This window comes from Coturnix japonica, chromosome 4 (genome assembly GCF_054131305.1).
Source record: "Coturnix japonica strain WE chromosome 4, WE-NBRP24, whole genome shotgun sequence".
Classification (NCBI taxonomy): Eukaryota; Metazoa; Chordata; class Aves; order Galliformes; family Phasianidae; genus Coturnix; species Coturnix japonica.
Genome location: NC_140666.1, coordinates 19,568,866 through 19,591,017, shown reverse-complemented (window position 1 = coordinate 19,591,017; position 22,152 = coordinate 19,568,866). Strand labels below are relative to the sequence as shown.

At 49.4% G+C, this 22,152-nt stretch overlaps 1 protein-coding gene across 3 annotated transcripts in view; it reads right to left on the bottom strand.

Moving 5' to 3' along the window:
- The window catches only part of ARHGEF9 (Cdc42 guanine nucleotide exchange factor 9), a 171,638-nt gene extending 150,436 nt beyond the window's left edge, over window positions 1–21,202 (bottom strand). For all 3 annotated transcript variants that reach the window (XM_015860489.3, XM_015860490.3, XM_015860488.3), the window contains exons 1-2: window positions 21,071–21,202; window positions 4,280–6,468 (exon numbers count right to left, since the gene is read on the bottom strand). In XM_015860489.3, coding sequence (XP_015715975.2) covers window positions 4,280–6,400 — 2,121 coding nt within the window. In that variant the 5' untranslated portion in view covers window positions 6,401–6,468; window positions 21,071–21,202. The remainder of the gene's footprint in view (window positions 1–4,279; window positions 6,469–21,070) is intronic.
- Window positions 21,203–22,152: the final 950 nt, after the last annotated feature.

Here is a 22,152-nt window from a genome sequence, read left to right as displayed (position 1 = left end):
AAAGCAGTCAAATATCCCCAGGTATACCCTAAGATAACATTAACCCAAATGAGAAACTAGCATTTATAGCTTAGTGGAGAAAAACGTTGGTGTTTCTCTTGCTCCTGAGTAAAGCCAGCTTCCATCCTCCTCTTGCAGGAGGAAATGATCCTGATAGAGACAACAGCAAGAATCGTGGAATGGATTTCTCTTTCTGAAAATCATGGTTAGAAATCCTGCTTTTCATTCTCTTCTCTGTGACACGTGATGATGTGGAAGCCATGTGTATAATCTTGGAGCTAAGACATCAGCAGGAAATTTAGTTTAGAAAGGTCGGGAGAAGAAAAGAGGAGGGCTCTTCACTGGGAGGCTTTTACCCTCGGTTTGAGACAGATTTGTCACACTTCCACGGCCCTTCTAATAACTGGGTGCCTCTGATGGTTCAAGTCCTCAAACACCCTCAGCTTTCACTGATGCACTATTATCTTTATTTACAAATGAAGAACAAAGCAGACAGGCTACAATTACCCCAAAGTCACAGTGGGAGGCTGTGGATGATGTAAGGCTCCATCTCCAATTCTCTGTACCATGCCCAGTGCTCCAGCACACTCCCCTTAATTGGGGAACAAGCGGGAGGAGGAAAAAGCCAAAGCAAATCTCCCAGGCAGATTAGTTCTGGACACACAGTCCTCCAGCTCAGGGGCCAGAAGAACCTACAGATGACCCTGTTCATATCACTGCTCTGATGGTACTAAGGGAGGTAGGAGAAGTCAAGGCTGTGAACTATAGAAAGGCAAGGCTCAATGTGGAGACCTGAAATCCCCAGGTGTTTGGTAACTATCAGCCTAGCAGATGCAACCTGCCTTTCCCTCACAGTGCTGAAAACGCTTCCAAAGGGGAAAAAAAAAAAAAAAAAAGAAAAAAGAAAGCTACCCCAGTATAGATAGCACTAAATATAGGATTTAATTCAAGATTTTGATCAAACTTCACGGTTACTAAGAAAATCTGAACAGCTTAGAGAGGTTTTGTCTCTTCTAAAAATAAGATGATTGTCAGACATAACCGTATTAAATGCCATAAATATACAGGATCTTCATTCTGTAACTAAATCATGCCTCGCTACAGACAGAAATGCAGTGCTCCTTTGGCAGCAGGAGGACTGAGAAAGTAAAACGATATTTCTTCACTTGTGCTTCCTTCGTAAGCGCAATAGGTGGAGACAACCCAGCCAGCTGGCAACAAGCAGGAGATAAAGCTCTGAAGATCAGCTCTCAGAAATGCACATTTCCTGATTAGTGCCATTGAGCAGAGCAAGGAGGGGGAAGCCACACTCCTGCAGCATCCCCAACATGTTCTGTGGCAGAGAGACAATCAAACAATCTCAAACTAAAGGTCACCACGGGATCCTGTTGCAAACTGCTCGCAGTTTCTCATCAAACAGAGAGAAAGGAAGTTGTTCCATCTTCCTCTTATGAAAAGACATCTGCAGCAGCTGCTCTAAAGCAGAACTCCAAACCTGTGGGAGGATCTGAGATCTCCTGGGTTTGCCTCCAGTGCCCCGGCTCTATCAGAAGGCGTATCTGCCAGCACATCTTCTGGCACGTGCACACACAGGTAGATCAGCAATCCGGTGCTTCCAGTCAGACCCACCGTGCAGGATGAGCCTCTGATTTTCCCACGTATGCAGCACAGTGTGCATAGAAATCACAAACCCCAGTAATGCTGTAAAAGCACTGGTGACTGCTGGTATGGGGCACTATCAGCATTTGTACACTCTGAGCACCTAGATGGCACCCAGACCAGTTAGCCCCATAAGTACGGAGCACAGAGCCCCAAGCTCCCAGCTGTCCAAAGGAAACACTCGCCCTCGTGTGCTGTGAGGCTGAGAAGTGTGGATGACCTGAGAGAGAAACAGCAGATTATGTGGGAGACATGCAGGATCCATCAGCCAGCCTGGCACCTTATCCTGCAAGGCAGCCACTTTCTGTCCAGGCACACAAGACTGGAGAGAACTCATTTTCATGCTTCTGGCAACTGTAAATCCCCCAGAACCAACTGTTTTCTATGTGTGGGGAAAAAAATCTAGACAGCAGCAAGATGCAGATGATAAACCATTTACAGATAAAACTCAAAATCCTGCAGATAAAGCGTTCTCTTCCTTATAAATCCTTGTCTCACCAATAGCCAGCAGAGGGCAGAGAAAGACCACAGTGAAAAGATTTTGCACCTTAACTACATTTTAACTGCAGAAGCCAAAATGCGATGGAGCTGCTCGGTAGTGCTCAGTCCCTTCTAATCACCTCTGTGAGCCCTGAGGTTACCCAGAAGGACCTCGGACAGCAATGAGTCTAAATCAGGTTTCTGAGAAACATGAGTTTCTACAAACTGGAAACTGAAGTGTGAGGTATCTGTTAGGGGTGTATTTTGCAACTGTTTCTCATGCTGTGCTCAAAGTAAGCATCAAACCTCCCTCCACCCCCCAAATTATGTCCATGGGGTGGTTTTAAACCCTGATGGCAATGCCTGGCTGCAGAGTAGCTGGTGTGGTTCCACAGCTTCCTCCCAGTGCAGCATCAGCTCAAGCTCTGGAAGCGGCCAAATTCAGCTTGTGGGGCTGTGCCTGATTCCATGGAAAAGAGAAACCTTCATGGTTTGCAAGTGAAGGCCATAAGTTGACCTGAATCTCAGAGAAACTGTCTGTCATCTTTAAGTTCCTTTCCTATATCTCTATCTGAAAATAAGGAAGGCCTTTCAATTCCCAACTTGCAGCAGTGTGAATCCACAGTTCACTTGCCACTGACGACTCATTTGGATTGCAACTGTCCTTTCAAAAGGTTTTTATCTATGCTGATCAATAGTTCCCTGAACAAATAAGAATGTGGGATCCAAAAGCAGCTGGGTGGGGGAGCAGTTTGAGGAGTAAGCGGTTTTGTACCCGCTGCTCTTCTTACTAAATGTTGTTGCAGTGCTGTTTTCTGTACAGCAGTAAGATCAAACACTGTTGAGCTGTTACCTGCCCACGCTGTCAGAGAGCTGCTGCTGGAAAACATGAAATTTTAAAAGGCAAGGTAAGGAGAACAAGAAATGGAGGTGTTAGTTTTAGAAGAGCACAGCTAAGCAGAAGATTTGCCGTATAACTAGGACCAGTGCCCAGGTCTCCCACATCTCACTCCACCACCCTCTGCACTACATCATCCTCCATCTCTTACCATCTCCTGGCAGGCTGGGGCAGGGAGCCTCAGTGAGAACCAGCATTTTTCAGCTTTTTGTGGGAAAACATGTAGGTTGTTTTGAAAACAGTTGCTGAAGCTATTTCTGTTTCACACAACTAACGCACTTCAAAGGCTGCAGGAGTACTTGCTTACAGCACCCTGTCCTGGAAACACCCTTTCACTACTTTTGATGGAGCATTTCACTTGAAATCTAAATCCCTCAGTTACTGCAGAGCAGACTGAAGCAGGAGTATGGAGGCCAACAACTGTCCCAAGGAACAGGTGCCAGTAAGGAGGTGAATTCAGCCCTAAAACAATAAGAGGCCTGAGTTTGCTGCTAGTGTCATGCTCAGGCTGAAGTTATTCCTCTTATGTGTTTATTTTTGGTAGACTGTTTCCGAGTGCCACTCCCTGATGAGAGATAGGCAAGTAAATCCCTTGGGTGTCTCAGAACATTTGTTACTGGAGCTGCTGATGGACTCTCTAAGTTCCATTCCCATCCCAAAGTTTCCTTCCTTTGCACAGGACTCGGTGCTGCCCTTAGATCACTGGGCATCTCTAGTCCAAGTTTCTGGGATCCAGAGGTGCTTACAAACCAGGGTGAGCTGTGTGCTTTCCCTTCCAGCTTTGTCATTGCTTCTGTCCAGTGAGGTGTAAGGCATGGACCCAGGAGGCTGGAAGCCACCATAATCCAGGGGTCATATTGTTATCACCACCCTCAACAGGAACTTGGGGGAGATTTCCTGTCGTTATCTTCAGTACCATCTTTAAGTTTCTCTGTAAAGTCTGTAAGTGACCAAAAAGTGACTAACCACTACTTGTCCCACTTTGTAAGTCTCTGGAATCACACAGTGAACTGTCGTTCGAGGAGCACTCTAGAAATCTGCACTAACAGCCCAGGGATAATCCAGTCAACTGGTTCCTCGTAGACTGATATAAAAGCTACGTTTACAGCCAATATTTGTATGATTAAGTAAAAATTCCAAAGAGGAATATAAAAAAATTGATTTCAAGTGCAAACCATCTTTATAAGAGGTGTAACAACAATACAGCCTTATTGCAAGTTGTACAGTAAAGCTTACTCATACCTTCCCATTGTTAAGTAGTCCAGAGGAGACAATCCTAGAGATGGTGACGTGGAACGGACGGCACTCATCATCACAGTCGAAGCGCACTCCTCTGCCAAGTAACTCCACAGGGTTCTGCTCCACAGGAGAACTTGTTCTGTGCTTTCTGAAGCATCCATCAGTCTGCTCAAACACCACCCCTTCAACTGTTGCACATGTCAAAGGAGTCGCTGCAGAAAAGTCCCCGTTAGCAGCTGGGGAAATGTTCAGATCTGCAGTATCCAGATTTTTCTCTGGATGATGTTGAGAGCATGGTAGGTCTCCACCTACAACCTGTGCCTTCTCTGGAGTATTGCTTGAGTCCTGAAACTCCAGCTCATCTCTAGATAAGTCTTGTAAAGGCAACTCAGGATTTCTCATGTCCTTCATATCCAGTTCTGTCTTTGAAAGCTCCAGAGCTGCTGTTAGAGACATACTCATGTCATTAGTAACTACTGAAGCACAAGCCACATCCTGAGGTTCGAGTTCATGCAGAGTCATCTTTAGTGGATGGTGGATCAGAGCCACAGTCACTACAGGAAAGTCACTATTAGCAGCTGGAGGACTGCCCAGTTCAGAAGTACCCAGATTTTCCCCAGGAAGATCTTCCAAATGTGGCAGGCCCCTGCCCACAGCCTGTGCCTTCTCTGGCGTACTGTCCACGTCCTGAATCTGTTTGGTCAGAGTTGTCTGTGGACAGTGGACTGCAGTCTCAGAGGGTTCTTCTGAATTTATCACAGTGACAACAGAGTCATCTGAGAGCTCTGGCTCAGAGGGAGAAAGTGGTATTTCACTAAAGCTATCATTCTTGCTGCTCAGGGCAGAGAAACCAATGTCTTGTGACACATCTGTAGTTCTACAGCCTTGTGTGGTCTCCTTCCCTACTGAACTCTCAAAGCTTGGATTATCCCACACGCCTGAATCTGGGGACTGCAGACATGCTCCCACCGTGCAGAAAGCATTGGCAGTCTCATTCTCAATAACCAGGCTCACTTTGCGGGAGATGACATCCTGCCTCCAGCTTCGTGAGCTCCTCTGAGGCCTTTTCTCATCAGGTGAAAATGCCTTTGAGGAGCCTCGCAGCCGCCGAGCTGCCTCGGCTACGCTGGTGAAGAACCGCACAAAACCCGCAAAGTGAGTGGCTTTGGTTGCGCTGTTTGATTTTTTCTGCTGGCTGAGATTCTCCTCACATCTCTCATCAAAGTCCAAATCAGAAGTGGAATGATCAGTTATATTTTCTAAGTTCTGGAAATTGGTTTCAGCCCTTTCATCTAGAAGCTTTGAATGATCTTTGCTTGTTAATGAAATTCCTTTCAGATAGCTCCAGACATCAGAGCTTCTTCCTCTTTTGCCCTCCTGTGGGAGCACGGTACACTTCTTTTGATTGTCCCCTTCCGTAACTGCAGGACTCTTAAGGTTTTCTAAATTCAAAGACTCGCTCTTTCTAACTGGTATTTTCTGGCAGTTACTATCATTATCTTCACTGTGTAGTCTGATACTAATATCCCTGAGACACTTACTTTCATTGGCGTCGATTTCAGGAACGCTGATATTCAGCTCAATGTCTTCAAAAGAGGAATCTAAGTCTTCAATGTGTCCCCCGTATGAATGGCGGTAGGGCCTCTGGCTGTCACCCAGTTTCTTAACCCTGTAGAATGCTCCTTGCCCACTAGAAGGATGGTCTTCCTCAGGGACACAAGTAACCTGCACTGCAGATCCTCTGAAATCTACATCCTTAGGCAACTTAGAGGTTCTTAGTTTTTTTAAGGGCATTACCCTGTCCATGAAGGATGGCTTTTTTTCATCGGAGGCGTCATAGTTATCTCCCAATACGATCATGGACCGGGGTCTTCTTTTATTCATAGAGGATCCTTTCCTTCGCCAAACAAAATTCCAGATCCGGTTGCCTTTGGTCGACTTCTTATACCTGGGTGCTTCTTCCTGTTCATTCGGGACTGCATCACTGGAGGTGCCGTGCTCAGCACAACAGACCTCTGATGCGTCAGCACTCCTGTCCTCCATGTTTGCTTGGAAAATCCTGTTTGCATATCCATTTGAAATGATCACAGGGTCAGTATGCCGGCAGCCATCTATAACTTCCATTGCTCCGGCTCAAAAGCTGGTACCAGGGGTCAAAGACACATTGTCTTCAGATTGTTTTCTTCACAAGACTTTAGGAAAAAAAATTGCAAAGAACAAGGTTAGGAGATGAAATCTTTTTTGGAAGACACATTTGCTAATGCAACACCAGTCAAATCCTATTCCAGTGACAGTAATGCCACTGATTTCAGTGAGACCAAGATTTTGCTCTTAAACTATACAACATTCAAAGCAACTTAAGTCTGATTTAAGTGACCGAGGATGTATAAGCTTTTTCCATCAATAAATTTACCCCCATGTGCAGACAGAATACCATAAATCACATATTGGTCTTGCAGATTGCTAGAACTCTTTCAATACGTCAGAGTACATGACAGAGAGGAAAAGAGGAAATTGCAGTAAAGCGTCCCTGTACATGTCACTGTCATCCTCACCAGCTTCATCTGCCAGGAACTGACAGTGCACTCCCAATGAGTTCCATCTCTTCAGGCAGGCATTCAAAGAAAAGCCAGGATGGGCCTTTTCCTGGAAACAATGCAATTCTGAAATAACTTCAATACCAAAAACCTCACAGAATATTCAAGCCACGTTTTCCTACAACAGCTATGGCACCAGCACAGGAATCCCTCACTGGAACTGAACTGCTAAATGAAAGATGCTTGGCCACCACTCAATGCTACACAAGAACACATGTTCCCCTCAAGTAAGTTCCAGCCTAAGTGAACAGGATTCAAACTATGGATACCCCACACATAAAAGCAACAGAATTCACTGCCAAGCCTTTGTTAGAATTTGAACTTCTACACATGCAGATCCTAAGCCTTTCCTTCCACCTGCTGTGCCCTGACTCACTGCTACAGCTTCATAATGCGGTACTGGGTTTGCTGTCTGACTGCTCTGTGCAACATACAGAACCACCAGCCAGACCCCAATCCCAACCCTCCTCACAGGACAAAGAAGAGAGGAAAAGTAGGAACAAGAGAGGGCACAGCCTCAGCAACACGGGATTGCCAACACAAAAACCTGCTCCTGTGCAGGTGCTGCACAGGACATGGCTCCTGCCCAGGAACTCCCACCAGAGGTCCTGGTAGGGAAGAGGTTCTCATCTGACACCCCTCCTCCTTCACTGACCTCAGGGTTCATCATGCTGTTCCTCACCCCTTGTCACAGAACAAGGCCAAACCACGACACCTGCTTTTTTTGTTAACTCCTCCTACAGTCCTGTTCTAGGGCCGGGGCAGGGACAGCCATTACTCAAACCCTATAGCACAAATTCACTTGGGACCTGCCTACCACAGAAAGCTTCTGTTAAACAAAATGTTGAAAAAGACACCACATCTGGTGCTTGAGGATAAATGAGAAGTGGCAGCAACAGAACAACAGACATAGAGAAGGGTGAGGTACTCAAGTTCTAAGGCTTCCCACATCTCTCACGCCCCTGAAACTCTAGACAGATGTCGGGGTGCAAAATCCCTTCCACTGTAACAGCGAGACCCCCTCATGAGGCTGAATGTGTACAAGTCTATAGGGCCCAAAGACAGGCATCCCAGGGTCTTGAGGGAACTGGGAACTGGCTGATGTAGTTGCCAAGCCATCTTCCATCATATTTGAAAAGTCACGTGTGTCAGGTGAAGTCCCCAGCGACTGGAGAAGGGGAAACATCACGGCAGGGGGTTGGAACTAGATGATCTTTAAGGTCCCCCCCAACCCATGCCATTCCATGAGGAGAGCATATCGTCATGGGTTACAATGGTCTGTGGGTTATCCTCTGCTGCAATTTAAAGAATAACGTATTTGAATGCATCTGACGGAGTGGAAAAAGTGCATTTGAGGAGTTTCAAGCTGTGCAGCCAACACACATATGGCAGCAGAAGACCAAAATCAGAAAGCTCCCTATTTTTTCTCTTTCCAGTTTTATATTTTATTGTTTTTGGCTGGGTGGATCCTGCATGGGAAGATTCAAAGGAAACAGACTTCCCTACAAAGTCTTTGGAGGGATGCTAGCAAAGAGGAGACATAATCTGTTTCTCATGTAAGAATCTTTTAAAGGACACAGACCCTGCATGGCCCTTCCCCAGAAAGGCAGCACAACACAGAAAGTCAGGGCACAAGGGTGGCTTCAAATTTAAATATATATATATTTTTTAATTTTAAAAAGCAGCTTTAAACCAGCTGTAAACCACAGCTGCCACAATAAAGTCAGACCCACACATGCTAGGCAGATACAGCACCAGAGCTTGGGTAGCTCCTCTCCACTTCCCCATCCACATCCTCACCTGCGGCTCTCACAAGCTTAGAAGCTCTCACTGAAAGGTCTCATGGTTTCAGTGGATGAACAGAATAGTAGACCACACGTCCAGCATTCAAAAGGCCTTTTGAGCAGCTACTGACAAAGAAAAGCACCTTATTTTTGCCTCATTTACACTCTAAGTAAGCCTGCAGGACTCTGCATGTGCTGAAATCACAGGCTGACCAGATGGCAAGAGCCAACTCACAGCAGCACTATTTTGTTAGTGCCTGTGGTCATCATTGCAGTGGCTGCAGGGCCACACCAGGCCTACCAGCTGTATTGAACAAGGCTTGAACCCTCAACCAAAGCCTCCCCACACCCAGGCACACCACATTTGAACAACTGGCAATCAGCTTCACTCAGGCTTCCCTGACTGGGTGTCACAATCTGCTATGCTCTCTCATCTGATACAGCCACCAAAACCAGTGTCTGCAGCTGTGCAAACGCACAACAGCAGCAGGCTCATGGGATGCTTTAAATAAGCCAAATAGAGGAAAAGTGGCTTTATCATAGAATCACAGAATCACCAAGGTTGGAAAAGACCTATTACCAACCAAACCATGCAGGCCTGGGGGCATTATCACCCTTAACAACAGCAAAATTTGAGTATGGGGAATGGCTTCAGGAGCACTCAATTATTTAGCCATTACCCACCTTGCTGGGGCACAGGTAAGGAGGACCAAAGACAGCACCTTGGATATATTTTTAAGGACATCTACTAGCTGCAAAACTAAAGCGGGAAGTCAGCCCCCACTTTGTTTCCCTCTCCTAGGGCTGCGTGCTCAGCTGCAGATGTCATGTTGCAGCAGGTTACCACCCAGCAGCTACGCTGCAGCAACCATCGCTGTGTGAGACTTGAACCACAGCAAGCAGGAGGAAACGCCATGACCTCACAGCACCCGCTGAATTACCTCGACCCGAACAGGGCGGAACAGCGGGGCGGTTGCGGCTGGTCTACAAAGCACACAACTCCTCATCCAGCAAGGAATGTGGTTTTAAAAACCACAGCAATCAGACACCAAAAGCTGCTCAAACATACAGGAGCTCTGCGGGTTTGTCACAAGCCCTGCCCTCTGCACGAGGCTCCGCTGCTGCTCTCACCACAAAAACAGCAGCCCTTCATTCCTCCAGCTCTCCTTCCTTCTGCAAAGTAACCAAGGCTGACAAATTGGTTAGCGCGAAACCTCATGCAAATGGTGCCAGGTGTGTTGCACAAAACATCCGTATCTATGGCCATGACACTCCTCCAAATTCTTCTCTCTCTTTCTCAGATCTCAAAATCTAGGTGCTTTATACCTCATTCACAGTTGCATAACATTTCCTTGGCAACAGGGTTTTTCTTGCCTGATACAGGTGGGAGTAATAGCAATCTAGCAGGGGGATACAGGAGCTGAAATAACTCCAAGGATGCAGGTAACATACACTGAAGCTGACAGCAAGGTCAGGGAGATGCCATATCCCTCCTTGTGTTCTCTTCCCCTAATGCCATTGGGAGCATTTCTGGGCATGAGCTGAGCCGAGGGGTTGGAAACAACCAAACAAGAAGCGCTGGCTTTGGTTTTCAGCCAAAGAGCCACAAGAAGACACACAAGCCACGTGACAGGAGGAAGGAGCTGGGGTGAGCAGAAATACCTCCATCCCCAGCAATTAGATTTGTGCTGGATTAAGTGGCGGGATAATCTCAGACCAATTCTCCAACCAAGATGTGCTTGCTTTGTTCCACCCCAGCTTTCTGCAGGGAGCTTCTTCGTTAGTGGTTTTTACAGTTGTTACAGACCACGAGCATCTCCAATTATATCTTACAATTCCAGTTTTATGCAGCCACTTTTCTTTCTCATACAACCACTTATAATCAAGGGTCTGACCCAAATGGGTTTGTTTTTTGTTCCAGGGCTGCTGAAGCTGGGCTCTGAACATCACAACCAATAAGCCCATCCATCTCTTTTATATGCTTTTGCCATGGAGTAATCATAGAATCACTGAACTACCCAGGTTGGAAAAGACCTTGAAGATCATCAAGTCCAACCGCAGCCTAACCATAGTACCCTAACTCTAACAACCCTCTGCTAAATCATATCTCTGAGCACCACATCCAAACAGCTCTTAAACACATCCAGGGATGGCGATTCAACCACCTCTCTGAGGCCCTCAGATCCTCTCTCACCTTCCAATTTGCTTCAAAACTGATTGGCAACCTCCAGCATCACATGGCACCACTGATTCATCCTATAGGGCTGGGGACTGCGTGGAAGAGGCACGGGCAGCCCAGCAAGGCAGCAGCCAGAGCTGGAATGTGCTGAGGGCCCCTGGGGACACGAGCTTCCACTCAGCTCTTCCTCTGCGGGATGTAAAATAACAAACAAGAAGGAGCCTTTGGCCATTGTTTGTTGGGGAAGGGGGGTGATGGGGAGAGGGCACGAGGCACAGGCTGCCAGAAGGCATGGCGGAGCTAAGGAAGTCCTGCCTGGGCTTCAGTGTATCCGCTCCTCTCCAGGAGGGGGGTGGGAGGGTAGGCAGGAAGGAGAGAAAATAGAGAACAAACGATCATATAACCCTTGAGAGAAACCCGTCTGCTCTTGGAGAGTGTATATAGCCACAGCATGCAGCGCCTTTGCTATACAAAAGAAAAAGAGGAAAGAAAACCCCGCCAGTTCTTCCGTTACCATGTTCTACCACTGAAAAAAAATAAAATAAAATCAGAGGAAACAGATGTTAAGCTCTCCAGCATCAGGAAATTATCTCTTTCATGAGAGTACAGTTACTTCAGTGTATTTAGGTCAAAGAAATAGCAAGAGAATCGTGACTTCTCCCCCTTTCTGTTTGCGTCTCTGCTGACATTTCAGCCCCGCGGTGCTGCTCTGAAGGACCAACTGCAAAGTAGCGCTCACGTTCCAGCAGCACGTACCCACACACAGGAGCTTGCTGTGCTCAGGGCTCTGCCCACCCAGCCCCAACTGCTGCAGCCTCGGAGACGTTCAGCATCTTCTGCACATGGGACAAGGCACATGCTGTGCCACTCTCATGTGGGTGGGTGCTGTGGTACTAGTGCTTGCATTTTTTCTTAAATAGGGGTCAAAGAAGCAAGGAGAAGAGACTTGGGTGAATCATCTGCTAAAGGGATGTACAGCCTTCTGGCACTGGTCTCCCGGAGGAGCGCTGAGCAAGTGCCTATAGGAAGTGACCATAGAATTTAACCAGCATTTTACACACTCTGCAAAACGTATTACATGGAAAGTTAAACTCCTCATTACGAGGCAGGAGATTGGTTCACATCCCATTCCAAGCAGGAGTGGGTGGCTCCTACTGAAGCACCAAGTACCTATGCAGTAGCAGAAGGGAATCTGCAGCAAAGGTCTCACTCTGTCACTGGGGATGACCTACCAGACAAGGCAACACTGAGCAAACACACTGCTTTGCCCATGGCAGTGGTTTAAGCCAAAGCTTTTACAGTACTGGAACTACATTTGTGTTTCTGTTAATTCAGTATTCACCAGGCGGACGGATGGATGCGCAGGAGCTCCATCCCTGTATTCATAAGGACAGAACTCAAAGCTTTGGTTCGAGTAAAGCAGTTCACTCATGCATAATTTAAACATTACTTCCTTCCTATTTCAGGGAGCTTTAGAGTTTGTGCGATGGCTAAACACAATGAAATTAGAGCGGGAGACTTATTTCACCCACAGCCAAGGGACAGAGCTGCTCAACTGCATCTGTCAGATAAACTGGACTTGTGCCTGCACTGCCAAGGAAGGGACCAGCTGGCTCCGTGCATGAGGAGCTCCACACTTGGGGCTCGAAGAGCTGATGGCATAGTGTGGTAGTGCAGAGAAGGTATCTGAAAGGATACTTTCTCTATTGACAGGATACATAGGAACACAAAATAAAATGAGAGAGCCAGAAAAGCACAGTTATCTTCTCAAGCAAGGTTATGTTTTGATGATGGCTCTTTCCCCAAATCTTCTTGAGTATTTGGCACTGTCTTCAGCAAGCACAATATAGAAATAATTGCCATATCGCGTGGATTGTTTAAGCTGTTTGGTAGTCACGTCAAGGTAGTTAATTACATATAAGAACATTTAATTACTATCCAGTAGCAAATGCAGGCATTCTAATGACACAACTGTAAGCTGAAATGCAAAAGTGCAGGCAGATTCAGGGGTCTACACCCACCCACACCATTGTGTGGAAGGGATCTGCAAGAATCATCAAGTCTATGCAGGACTATCTGAAAATTTAACTGCATGCCTGCAGGCATCGTCCAAACACTTCTGGAACTCAAGCAGGCCCAGTGCTGTGCCCACTGCCCTGGAACAAGTCATTGTTGGAAGAAGCTGAACATCAAGCCACTGGATGTGTCCTTTGTGAGGATGCTGGGAGGCAGTGACTTCACAATGCTCTTTGCACAACTGGGCATTCCCAATTAGTCAGTTTAGTAGAGATGCCTCTGAAACTTCCCAGCTGTGATATTATTCCAAAGTGAACCCCTTAAAAATACTTTCCCACTCTAAAAATCCTCTAAAAACACCCATAGCTGCCTATAGTTACAACATAAGAGCAGAAATCAGTAACCAGCATTTAATTGTTTTTATCCTGGGACAAAGATAGTGTCCAAATAATTGTCTATTGTATCTCAAAGACAGTACAGGAAAGCTCTTCCCCTCACAGGGAGCCTGCAGGTCACACATGCTTCTGCCATAACATCTGCTATAAATAACCTTCTGTTGAGCAAAGGTTTGTGCTAGTTACAAAGCAGAGTAAGGCAGGCACTGTGCTCCTATCGGTTTCAGCCATTAGCTCTCCCTAGAGAACGCATATCCTACCCTATTGTTCCTGCTCAAATGTTTGAAAGAATTATTTTTTCCTTGCTTCTTTTGTCTGGGGAGTTTATTTATATTTCCTCTTTGACATGGAATTACTATTAGAAAAAGTAGGTGCCATCATACAAGGCAGCTCACTGATACCAATATTGAAATTGGGCACAGAGGGCCACATTTGTACATATATTTCCATAGTTATTTACCATGTAATCTGCTTTAACATATGTTCAGTGTGTTCAGCTCAGGATTGGAAACAAAGAGCTCAGTGCTGATTATGGTCCCAAATTCACACGCAGAGACCAGGGCTTGTAGCAACTAGTTCTGCTCAAACACTTGAAATAATTATTACAGTGGATTACTCACCCGCTTCTTTACATTGCCCTGTGATGTCAATGGGCATTAAAATATACTTAATGCCTCGCTCTAAATCCTATGTCTACCTCTGGGCAGCTATCAAGCAACCTACTCAATTTAGGCAGATTTAGGAATGGGATTTCCCCTGTCTGTCAGAAGAGCAAGGCCAAGGAGTGCATCCCAACATCCTGAAAGAACTGGCTGGTGTGACTGTCAGACATGGATTTGGAGCGTGGTTTACTTGATAGATAAAGCAAGGGTTGGAAGGTCACTGCCAGAGGGTTGTGGTCAACAGCTCTATGTCCTAGTGGAGGCCAGCCACTAGTGGCATCCCCCAGGGGCCAGTCTTGGGACTGGTGCTCTTCAACATAGAATAGTTTGAGTTGAAAGGGACTTTTAAATGTAATCTAGTCCAACTCCTCTGCAATGACCAGGGATACCCCCAGCTCCATCAGGTGCTCAGAGTCCCATGAAGTCTGTCCTCGAGTGTCTCCAAGGATAGGGTACGCACCATCTCCCTGGGCAACCTGTGCCAGTGCTTCACCACCCTGACCCTCTTCCTTATGTCCAATCTAAACCACCCATCTTTTAGTCTGAAACCATTTCTCCTTGTCCTATCACAACAGTCCCTGCTAAAGAGCCTGTCCCCTTCTTTATGATACTGAAAGGCCACTCTCATGTCTCCCGGAGCCTTCCCTTCTCCATGCTGCACAGCCCCAGCTCTCAGCCTGTCCTCATAGGGAGATGCTCCATCGCTTGAATCACTTCTGTGGCCCTTCTCTGGAGGAACTCCAACAGCCCCATGTCTCTCCTGTACTGAGGACTCCACATCTGGATGCAGCTGGAGCTGTTCAGGAGGAGACCCCAGGACTTCATCACAGCCTATCAGTACTTGAGGGGAGCCTATGAACAGTAGGAAGACCAACTTTTTACATGGTCTGACAGTGAAAGGAAAAGAGAAATGGCTTTAAGCTGAAAGCAGGGAGATTTAGGTGAGATGTTAAGCAGAAATTCTTTACTCAGTGAGTGGTGGGGCCCAGAGAGCTGTGGTTGCCCCTGCCAGTGCACAAAGCCAGGTGGGATGGGGTTCTGGGCAGCCTGAGCTGGTGGGGGCAGCCAGCCCATGGCAGGGGGATGGGACTAGTAAATCCTTAAGGTGCCTTCCAACCCAAGCTATTCTGAGATTCTGTTATTTCCATAAGCATTATCCTGCTTATTATCCTCACCAGAGCTGATCCCATACGAAACACCTCACAACCCCAGCCTCAAAAACCTTATCTTCTCAATGTGAGCTTGCCCTGCTGACCCGATACTGATGCTAAACCAAACAAGCAGCTTTGAAGCAGGTACCATGAGAGCATCCCGTCTGGACCACTGCACTGCCTCACCCACACGGCTTTTCCCAGCAAAGGAGGCTGTCAGCTCACATTCCTCATGCACCGGGGCCTCGCTCAAGCCAGTCGTGTTCTGCGGCGAGATGGCAGCAGCAGCCACGTCTGAGCACAGGGGAGCGACATCCAATTCAATTAGCATCATTACCAATGAACTTTTTCATCTCAGCGGTGCCTCTGGGGTGGGGCCATACACACACCAGCAGCCACACAGAGCAGAGCTGCTCAGGGCACCCAGCAGGGAAAGCACAATGAGAGGCAGCTGTCCCCCTTCTGCCCTCCTGCCCTGACCTCATCAAGGACACCCTAATCCCATTTTTAGAGCTGAAACACCACAGCCGAGCAGGAGTAACTAAAGGGCAAGCTGCGCATCACGCTTTGACTACAGCACCTCGAGAAAGCAATGCTTCTGCAAGGACGAGCACCCTTTGGATACAGAGGACCAGCCTGCAGCGAACGAGCCGCACCAACTCCTGTTTTCTCCATGATTACATTCAAATCCTGCTCGGCTGGCACAAAAGCTGATGAAACTCCCACGCTTTGCTCGACGTGCCGGCACACGCAGCACAAGACCGGCCCCGGCTCAGCTTCACTGCCAGCATGGTTTGCAAAATGTGCTGAGCTTTCTGGGTGTTATCCCAGTGCTGTGCCTTCTCGGCTGGTACCAAAGTCAAACCACCTTGGCTTAGGGACCACGTGCTAGACCTGTGCTATGTGCCAATGCCTTCCTGGAGTCAAATGACTCACTCATCCCATTTGAGCACCAAATCGCTCTCTTGGCATAAAAATTCCTTGAGGAGCTGATCTTTCCTGTCCATCCCACTTAGGAAGCACCAGCAAAGCGCTCCTTGGGCTGCAGTAGTGCCTGGCTGTGCAGCACCTGGCCTGCAAAGTGCCTGGGGACACTGGGATAAAGGTAGTAAATATTTTCAAGGATTCCTGTCCCGGTGATTGCACCTTCCCAAAACACCCGTGATTCATCGGCCACGTCAGCAGAGTGGAAAAAGTGACCCCTTCTTCCCCTACAGGAGAGAAAAAGCGCTTAAGGAAAAGTGTTTAAGAACACAGGCTTGCGCCCAGCAGGAAGCCTATACAAAACTCAAAGCTTCCATTGGCTTTGGGAGCTTCTGAGCTCTCTCTGCCTTTCCCCAAAGGACCACACTCCATCTCTGCAGGAGCACAGGGATGAGATCAATGTCCCCAGCTGACAGCATAGGAGCCATCACAGGTACCAGCAAACAGCCACTACATCACAGCAAGAAAATCCAGAAACGTCACACAGTGTGACAAGTGTAATCTCCCAGCAGGACAGCAATAGGGAAGGGCTGCAAAGAGCCCATCCCAGCACAGGGACCTGAAGCATGGGCTGAGGGCGTGGATGCAATGGGCAGCAACGTGCCCGCCCTGAGCAGGTGATGAAAATAGGCACAGGGAGCAAGGAAGCTGGCAGCCAAGGCAGCATAGAGCCAATTAAAGGCAATCCTTGCATCAAAGGCACACACCCGTGTTTGACTTGGTTTTATCAAAAGGAGGCTGCGCTGAACTTCCCTGCTTGCCCTATAGGGAGGAGCGGGACAGGGTTTCAGGTTCCCTGATCTCAAAGCAGTTGGATAAGGGGCAAAGATAGGACACATGAGTGAAGCAGCTCTGTTGGGAGCTGGGTTATGTGCTGATGTTCTGGTCCATCTCTATGGATGCACAGCCTCAGCATCAAACTAGGCAGGCACTGATCCAGCCCAGAGCGAGGTCTCGTCATACCCAACGGCTAGAAGTAACCACATGAAGATGAACCCGAGCGTATTACCAACAGTGGAAAGAAACACCAGATGAACAACAGGCTCTTTGCAGAACTCATCCCTCATTGCTCCTCCTCTGGAAACCCTCCTGCACATCCCAGGCAGCACCCAGCCCACCCGCAGTGCTCACCCCACCCCACCTCCTGCATGGGTGCCAGAGAGCATCTCATGCTCAGACACGCACTTAGGATCAACTCAAACTAGTGATGTCAATACTCATCCTAGCAATGTGTCTGCTCTCACAGCACAGGGGATATCAAGACAAACTGCTAATATTTATTACGGACATGTTTACATGGCACTGCCCCAATTCTTCCTGGGTGCAAAACCTACTGCTTGCAGTCAGAGGAGCACAGACTTGCTGCTGGTCTGCATCACACGGAGCTCCCATCCAACCCAGCACTTCCTCTGTGCTCCAGACAAAGGTAAATGCACCAGAGGAAGGGGAAAGGACTTCAGAGATTGCAGAATGATCCGTGCCTTGGAAAAAACTGTTTCCAGCTCTGTCAGACACGGCTCTGCTTTGCCATGAAATGCATATCCATCTTATATGAATGTTTCTATCTAGTGCAACTTACTCTTATCAGAGAAGTGTATTACAACCCCGGCTTTGGCTTACGACAGCAAGAAATGACATCACCTTGCCCTAGCAACTGACTGACTTTTTTCCTGTTTTTCCTTCCTCTTCCAGCCCCCTCCTAGGGATGGGAGCGGAGCAGCGTGGCCTCATTGTTACCCACTAGTGCGAGCCCCACAGCACCCATGCTTTATTAATGGGCAGAAAGACACACACCACTTCTTCACTGCCTGCAATCACTGCTGTCCCAGAGCCATTCCCACTTTCTCTTGCTCAGACACTGCCCTCAGGGCCAGATAATCCCATGCAACAGAAGCCCCAGCAGTGGGTGCCTGGACACAGAGCATCTTCCCTGGCACCCTGAGCACTGCACAGCTGGGATCCCAGCTCAGCTTATGATGGGTGTTCACACTTACGGTGCTGTTTGTACAAAAAGCCACAAGCCCTGCTTGCTGACTGGGTGAGCTCATTCCCTGGACCAGCTGAAAGCTGTAGAGCACAACAATAACAGGAAGAAATTGTTTGTGCGGGACTCACACCGTGCCACGTAAACTCCCTGGCTGCTTTGGGACAGAACCTGGCTGGTGAGCACAGCCGCACCGCAGGGCTGTGACACTCAGGGCCCAGCAGTGTCCCGTGTTGTGTCACACATACAATGGGTGTTTTTAATGAGCATGACTGAAATGAGGAAGCTTTAAACTCACTAATGGCTCTCCTTGGCTCTAGTTGGCCCCAGTGCAGCATCCTGAGACATAAACCATGCAGCCCAGCTTGCACCCAGCACCAGCACTGCTCCATTCCACCACCTCACGGCTGGACAAGATGATCTTAATTACTTTAATGACTCTTTGATTCCACTCATCACTGTGCAAAGCACTTCAAAGAAGAGTAACCAAGCACCACACTCATGTCACGAGCAGAAGAAAATCCAGCAACAGGGAGGGGAGGGCCTGAAGAGGTGACAGGATGAGCATCCCCACTGCAGAGCTTCCCAGCCCTCCTGCTGACGTGGCACACGAGTGGTACCCAAATATCAGATGTCAGATTTCTGCGCTGCTTGGATAGAGAACAGAGGCACAGAGAGGTTTAGGTGTCCATCCTCAGTACTACAGTGCAGGCAGACACTGGGTGCACTCACACGGTGCCATCCCAAGCACTTTGTTTTGACATCCCTGCAGCAGGGCTGGGCACGTCCCCATGCACCCCTATGTAGCACCACACCCCAACTCTGCCTTCACTCTGAGTTCCATCACCCTGAGGATTCCCATGAACAATCCAAGCAGTGGCACAGGGGTCACGGCTCAAAGCGCTGCCGGCAGCAAACCCTGAACACCCCACAACATCCTCTTCAAGCTCATTTTAGGATGTGAGCAAAGCTGAGCCCTTCTCTTGCCCCAAACAATAGCTCTGCAGTAATGGTGCAACCAGAATTTCCTGTGCTGCGGTGCGCGCCAGCTCCGGGCAGCAAACACCATGGGAAGAACTGCCACAAGAAAGGCACTGTGCAGCACCAGGCAACGTCCCCACTGCTCCTGGGGATACTTTTTTGCTACAACAGATTCCAGAGCAGCATCACAGCCGGGCCGGAAAGCAGGCAGACTGCAGCAAGGGCTGGCAGCCTGGGAATGGCTGAGGCTAATGAATTACCGCACACAGCCCTTTGCAACATGTGGACGTGGCTTTCTCTCCCATGGATATTTTGCTACCCTGCACAACCCTTGTAAAAACATCCCCTTAGAATGGGCTGGGTTTACCCGCAGGGCTTTGCTGTCGGCTCAGCGGGCACAAAGCCAGCATGGGATATAGTGTGGGATCCAAGTGGATCACAGTCCCAAGCAAAAAGAAATCACACAGGTCTGTTGGCTTTGAGGATCCAATGATGGACCAAACCAGCACCTCCAACACAGGTGCAGCCAGACCCTGCTCCAGATATGGGAGCTTCCCATCCATCCATCCATCCCACAGCACTACACATGCAGGTCTCACCCAGGGCACATTTGCATCACAGGCACCCAGCACAGCCCTGCCATCTGTGCCTCCCCAGCCCCACCTACAGCACTTTTCATCAACTACTGGCATCCTTTCTTTCTCTATACGTGAGGGGGCAGAAACCATTTCTTTCACACTTGAGGCCCCAAAGTTTCTTCTACGGCTGAAACAACCCAAAGCAAACACACAAAACACAGATATCACCTTCTGTGCCAGCAGCACCACCCATTGGTGCCCTCCCATCCAACGCAGTTGGGCAACTCTCATTCCAATGACAGCTCTCTGAGCTGAGGGCTGTGCTAAGAGGAGCAGCCAGCAGCACACAGCCCTCCATAACTCTTGCCACAGGTGCACAGGGTCCTGTAGCTGCAGCACATGTGCAGCCAGCAGTGGGATGGAGCTCTGCCCATGGCTCTGCTGCAGGGGGCAGTTTCACAGCTCTCATCCCACATGCAGCCAAAATTCCTCACCGTGTCCTCAAAGTGCCCCATCTGGGGACTGCGGATCAGGTCGATGTTGTAATGCACAGATACAGCCCTCATAACTCTGTCATTTTATGGAAAATTAATGCTGTCAGCACCAAGCAAGTAAGCAAGACTCTGCTCTGCAGACAGCTCCAATAGGTTTGGACTGAAGAAGGCCAAATACAATAAATCTGAAGTGGAACAGTATCGCCCCCAGCCCCACGTTCTCCCTTGCAGCAGAAAATGGGCATCTTTAGGGCTCAGACCAACCCCACTGGGCTCCCCAGCTCAGCTTAGTACTTTTTATGGAGTCACAGCACTGTCTGAAAGTGGAAGGGACCCCTAAAGGCCATCCCTCAAGCCTGCTGTGTGCAAAGACACCTACAGCTCCATCAGGTGCTCAGAGCCCCATCCAGCCTGACCCTGAATATCTCCATGGACAGAACGTCACCACCTCTTTAGGCAACCTGTGCCAGTGCCTCATCACCGTTGTCATAAAACAAACTTCTTCCTTACATCCAATTTAAATCTCCCTCTTTCAGTTTGAAACCATTTTCCCTCATCCTATCACAACAGACCCCACTAAAGAGTCTGTCCCCTCCTTTCTTAGGGCCCCAGGGCTTCAGAGCCGGGGCAGCGAGCAATTCCAGAGCTGTTGGGATGGGGGAGGCATCGGGCAGCACCGGGAGGGGCACAGCGCTGACCCCGGGCTCTGAGCAGCTGGGATCTGTGTGCACAGCGCTGTGCCCCAACACATCTGGGACGGGTGGCAGTGAGTCATGACCCAGTTCCCACGCGGCTCCCGCAGGAGAGAGCTCACCCAAGGCTGAGCTCCACCAAACACGACCCCAGGATGCCCGTAGGGTCGCACCTCCTCTCAGTGTCCAGAACTCAAAAGCGCCTCAGCTTCGTGACGATAAAAGTAACAGCTCACTATTCCCACTCCCTCCCACCCACAAAGGACCACCGCGTTACGAACCCCCTCCCCCGCTTACCTCAGCGCACGGCCCCGCCGCGGCACGGTGCCGGCCCGCGACCCGCCGGAGCCGGGAATTTAAAAGGATGAAAGTGAAATTAAAACGAAAATAAAGAAAAAAGAAAAAAAAAAGGGGGAATAAACTAAAACGACAAGAGACGTGGTGGTGCCGCTTAATGCGAGCAACAATAAAAAACTACCCAAAGAAAAAAGTCGGACGAAGGGGGGTGCCCGTGCCATACACGCGGGCCGCCCCCCCCCGGACCGCCTCCCGCCGCCGTTGCCCGGCGCTCCCCGCAGCGCTCCGGGACCGGCCCGGGACCCCCCCGGCCCCAGCACCGGCCCCGCGGGCGGAGCGCTCAGGGAGCGGCGCGGTGCGGCCCGGAGGGGCCGAGGGAGGCCCCGGGGGGCGGTGGGCGCCCGCGGGCAGCGGGGCGAGGGGGACGCCCGGCGTGGCCCGGAGAGGGCCGCGGAGCTCCGCCGCCTCCGCGCATCCCCCGCTGCCCCGTCCCGTCGGGGCCCGCCCGGCGCCGGCTGCTGCCGCTGCCGCTCGTGGGGGAAAAAAGAAAAAAAAAAAGAAAAAACAATAAAAATGAAAAGCAACTAAATGATAATAGCAACAATAAGTTAAATTCAAAGTAACTCGAAGAAAACGAATCGTTTCAAAAGTCCCGAGTTGGAAGCCAGACGGAAACTTCCCGCGGTGGTGCGGTGCAGCGCGGCCACCCGTCTCCTCCTCCTCCTCCTCTTCCTCCACCTCCTCTCCGCCGCCCGCAGTGTGAGCGGCGCCGCCCGGCCCGGGGGAAGCGCGGGGGAGGCTCCGAACCGCCCCGTGCCCGGGGCTCTGCCGGCGGGGCCCGGCCGGGACAATCGGAGGAAGCGCGGCCGCCCCCGGGGTGGGAGCGAGCGGTTCTACCGTGCCCAGCACCGGGCTGCGAGATCCGTCGGGTTTAGCCGGGATCTTCAGCGGGGCTGCTCTCACCGACGGCTCTTTCATCTCTTCCCTCCCTGCACGCCCTCTGTGCGGCTCCGAGCACACCTGGGCTGAGTGCAGCCCTTGAGTTTGGAACGCACCTGTAGCAGCCCGCAGTCCCAGCCCCA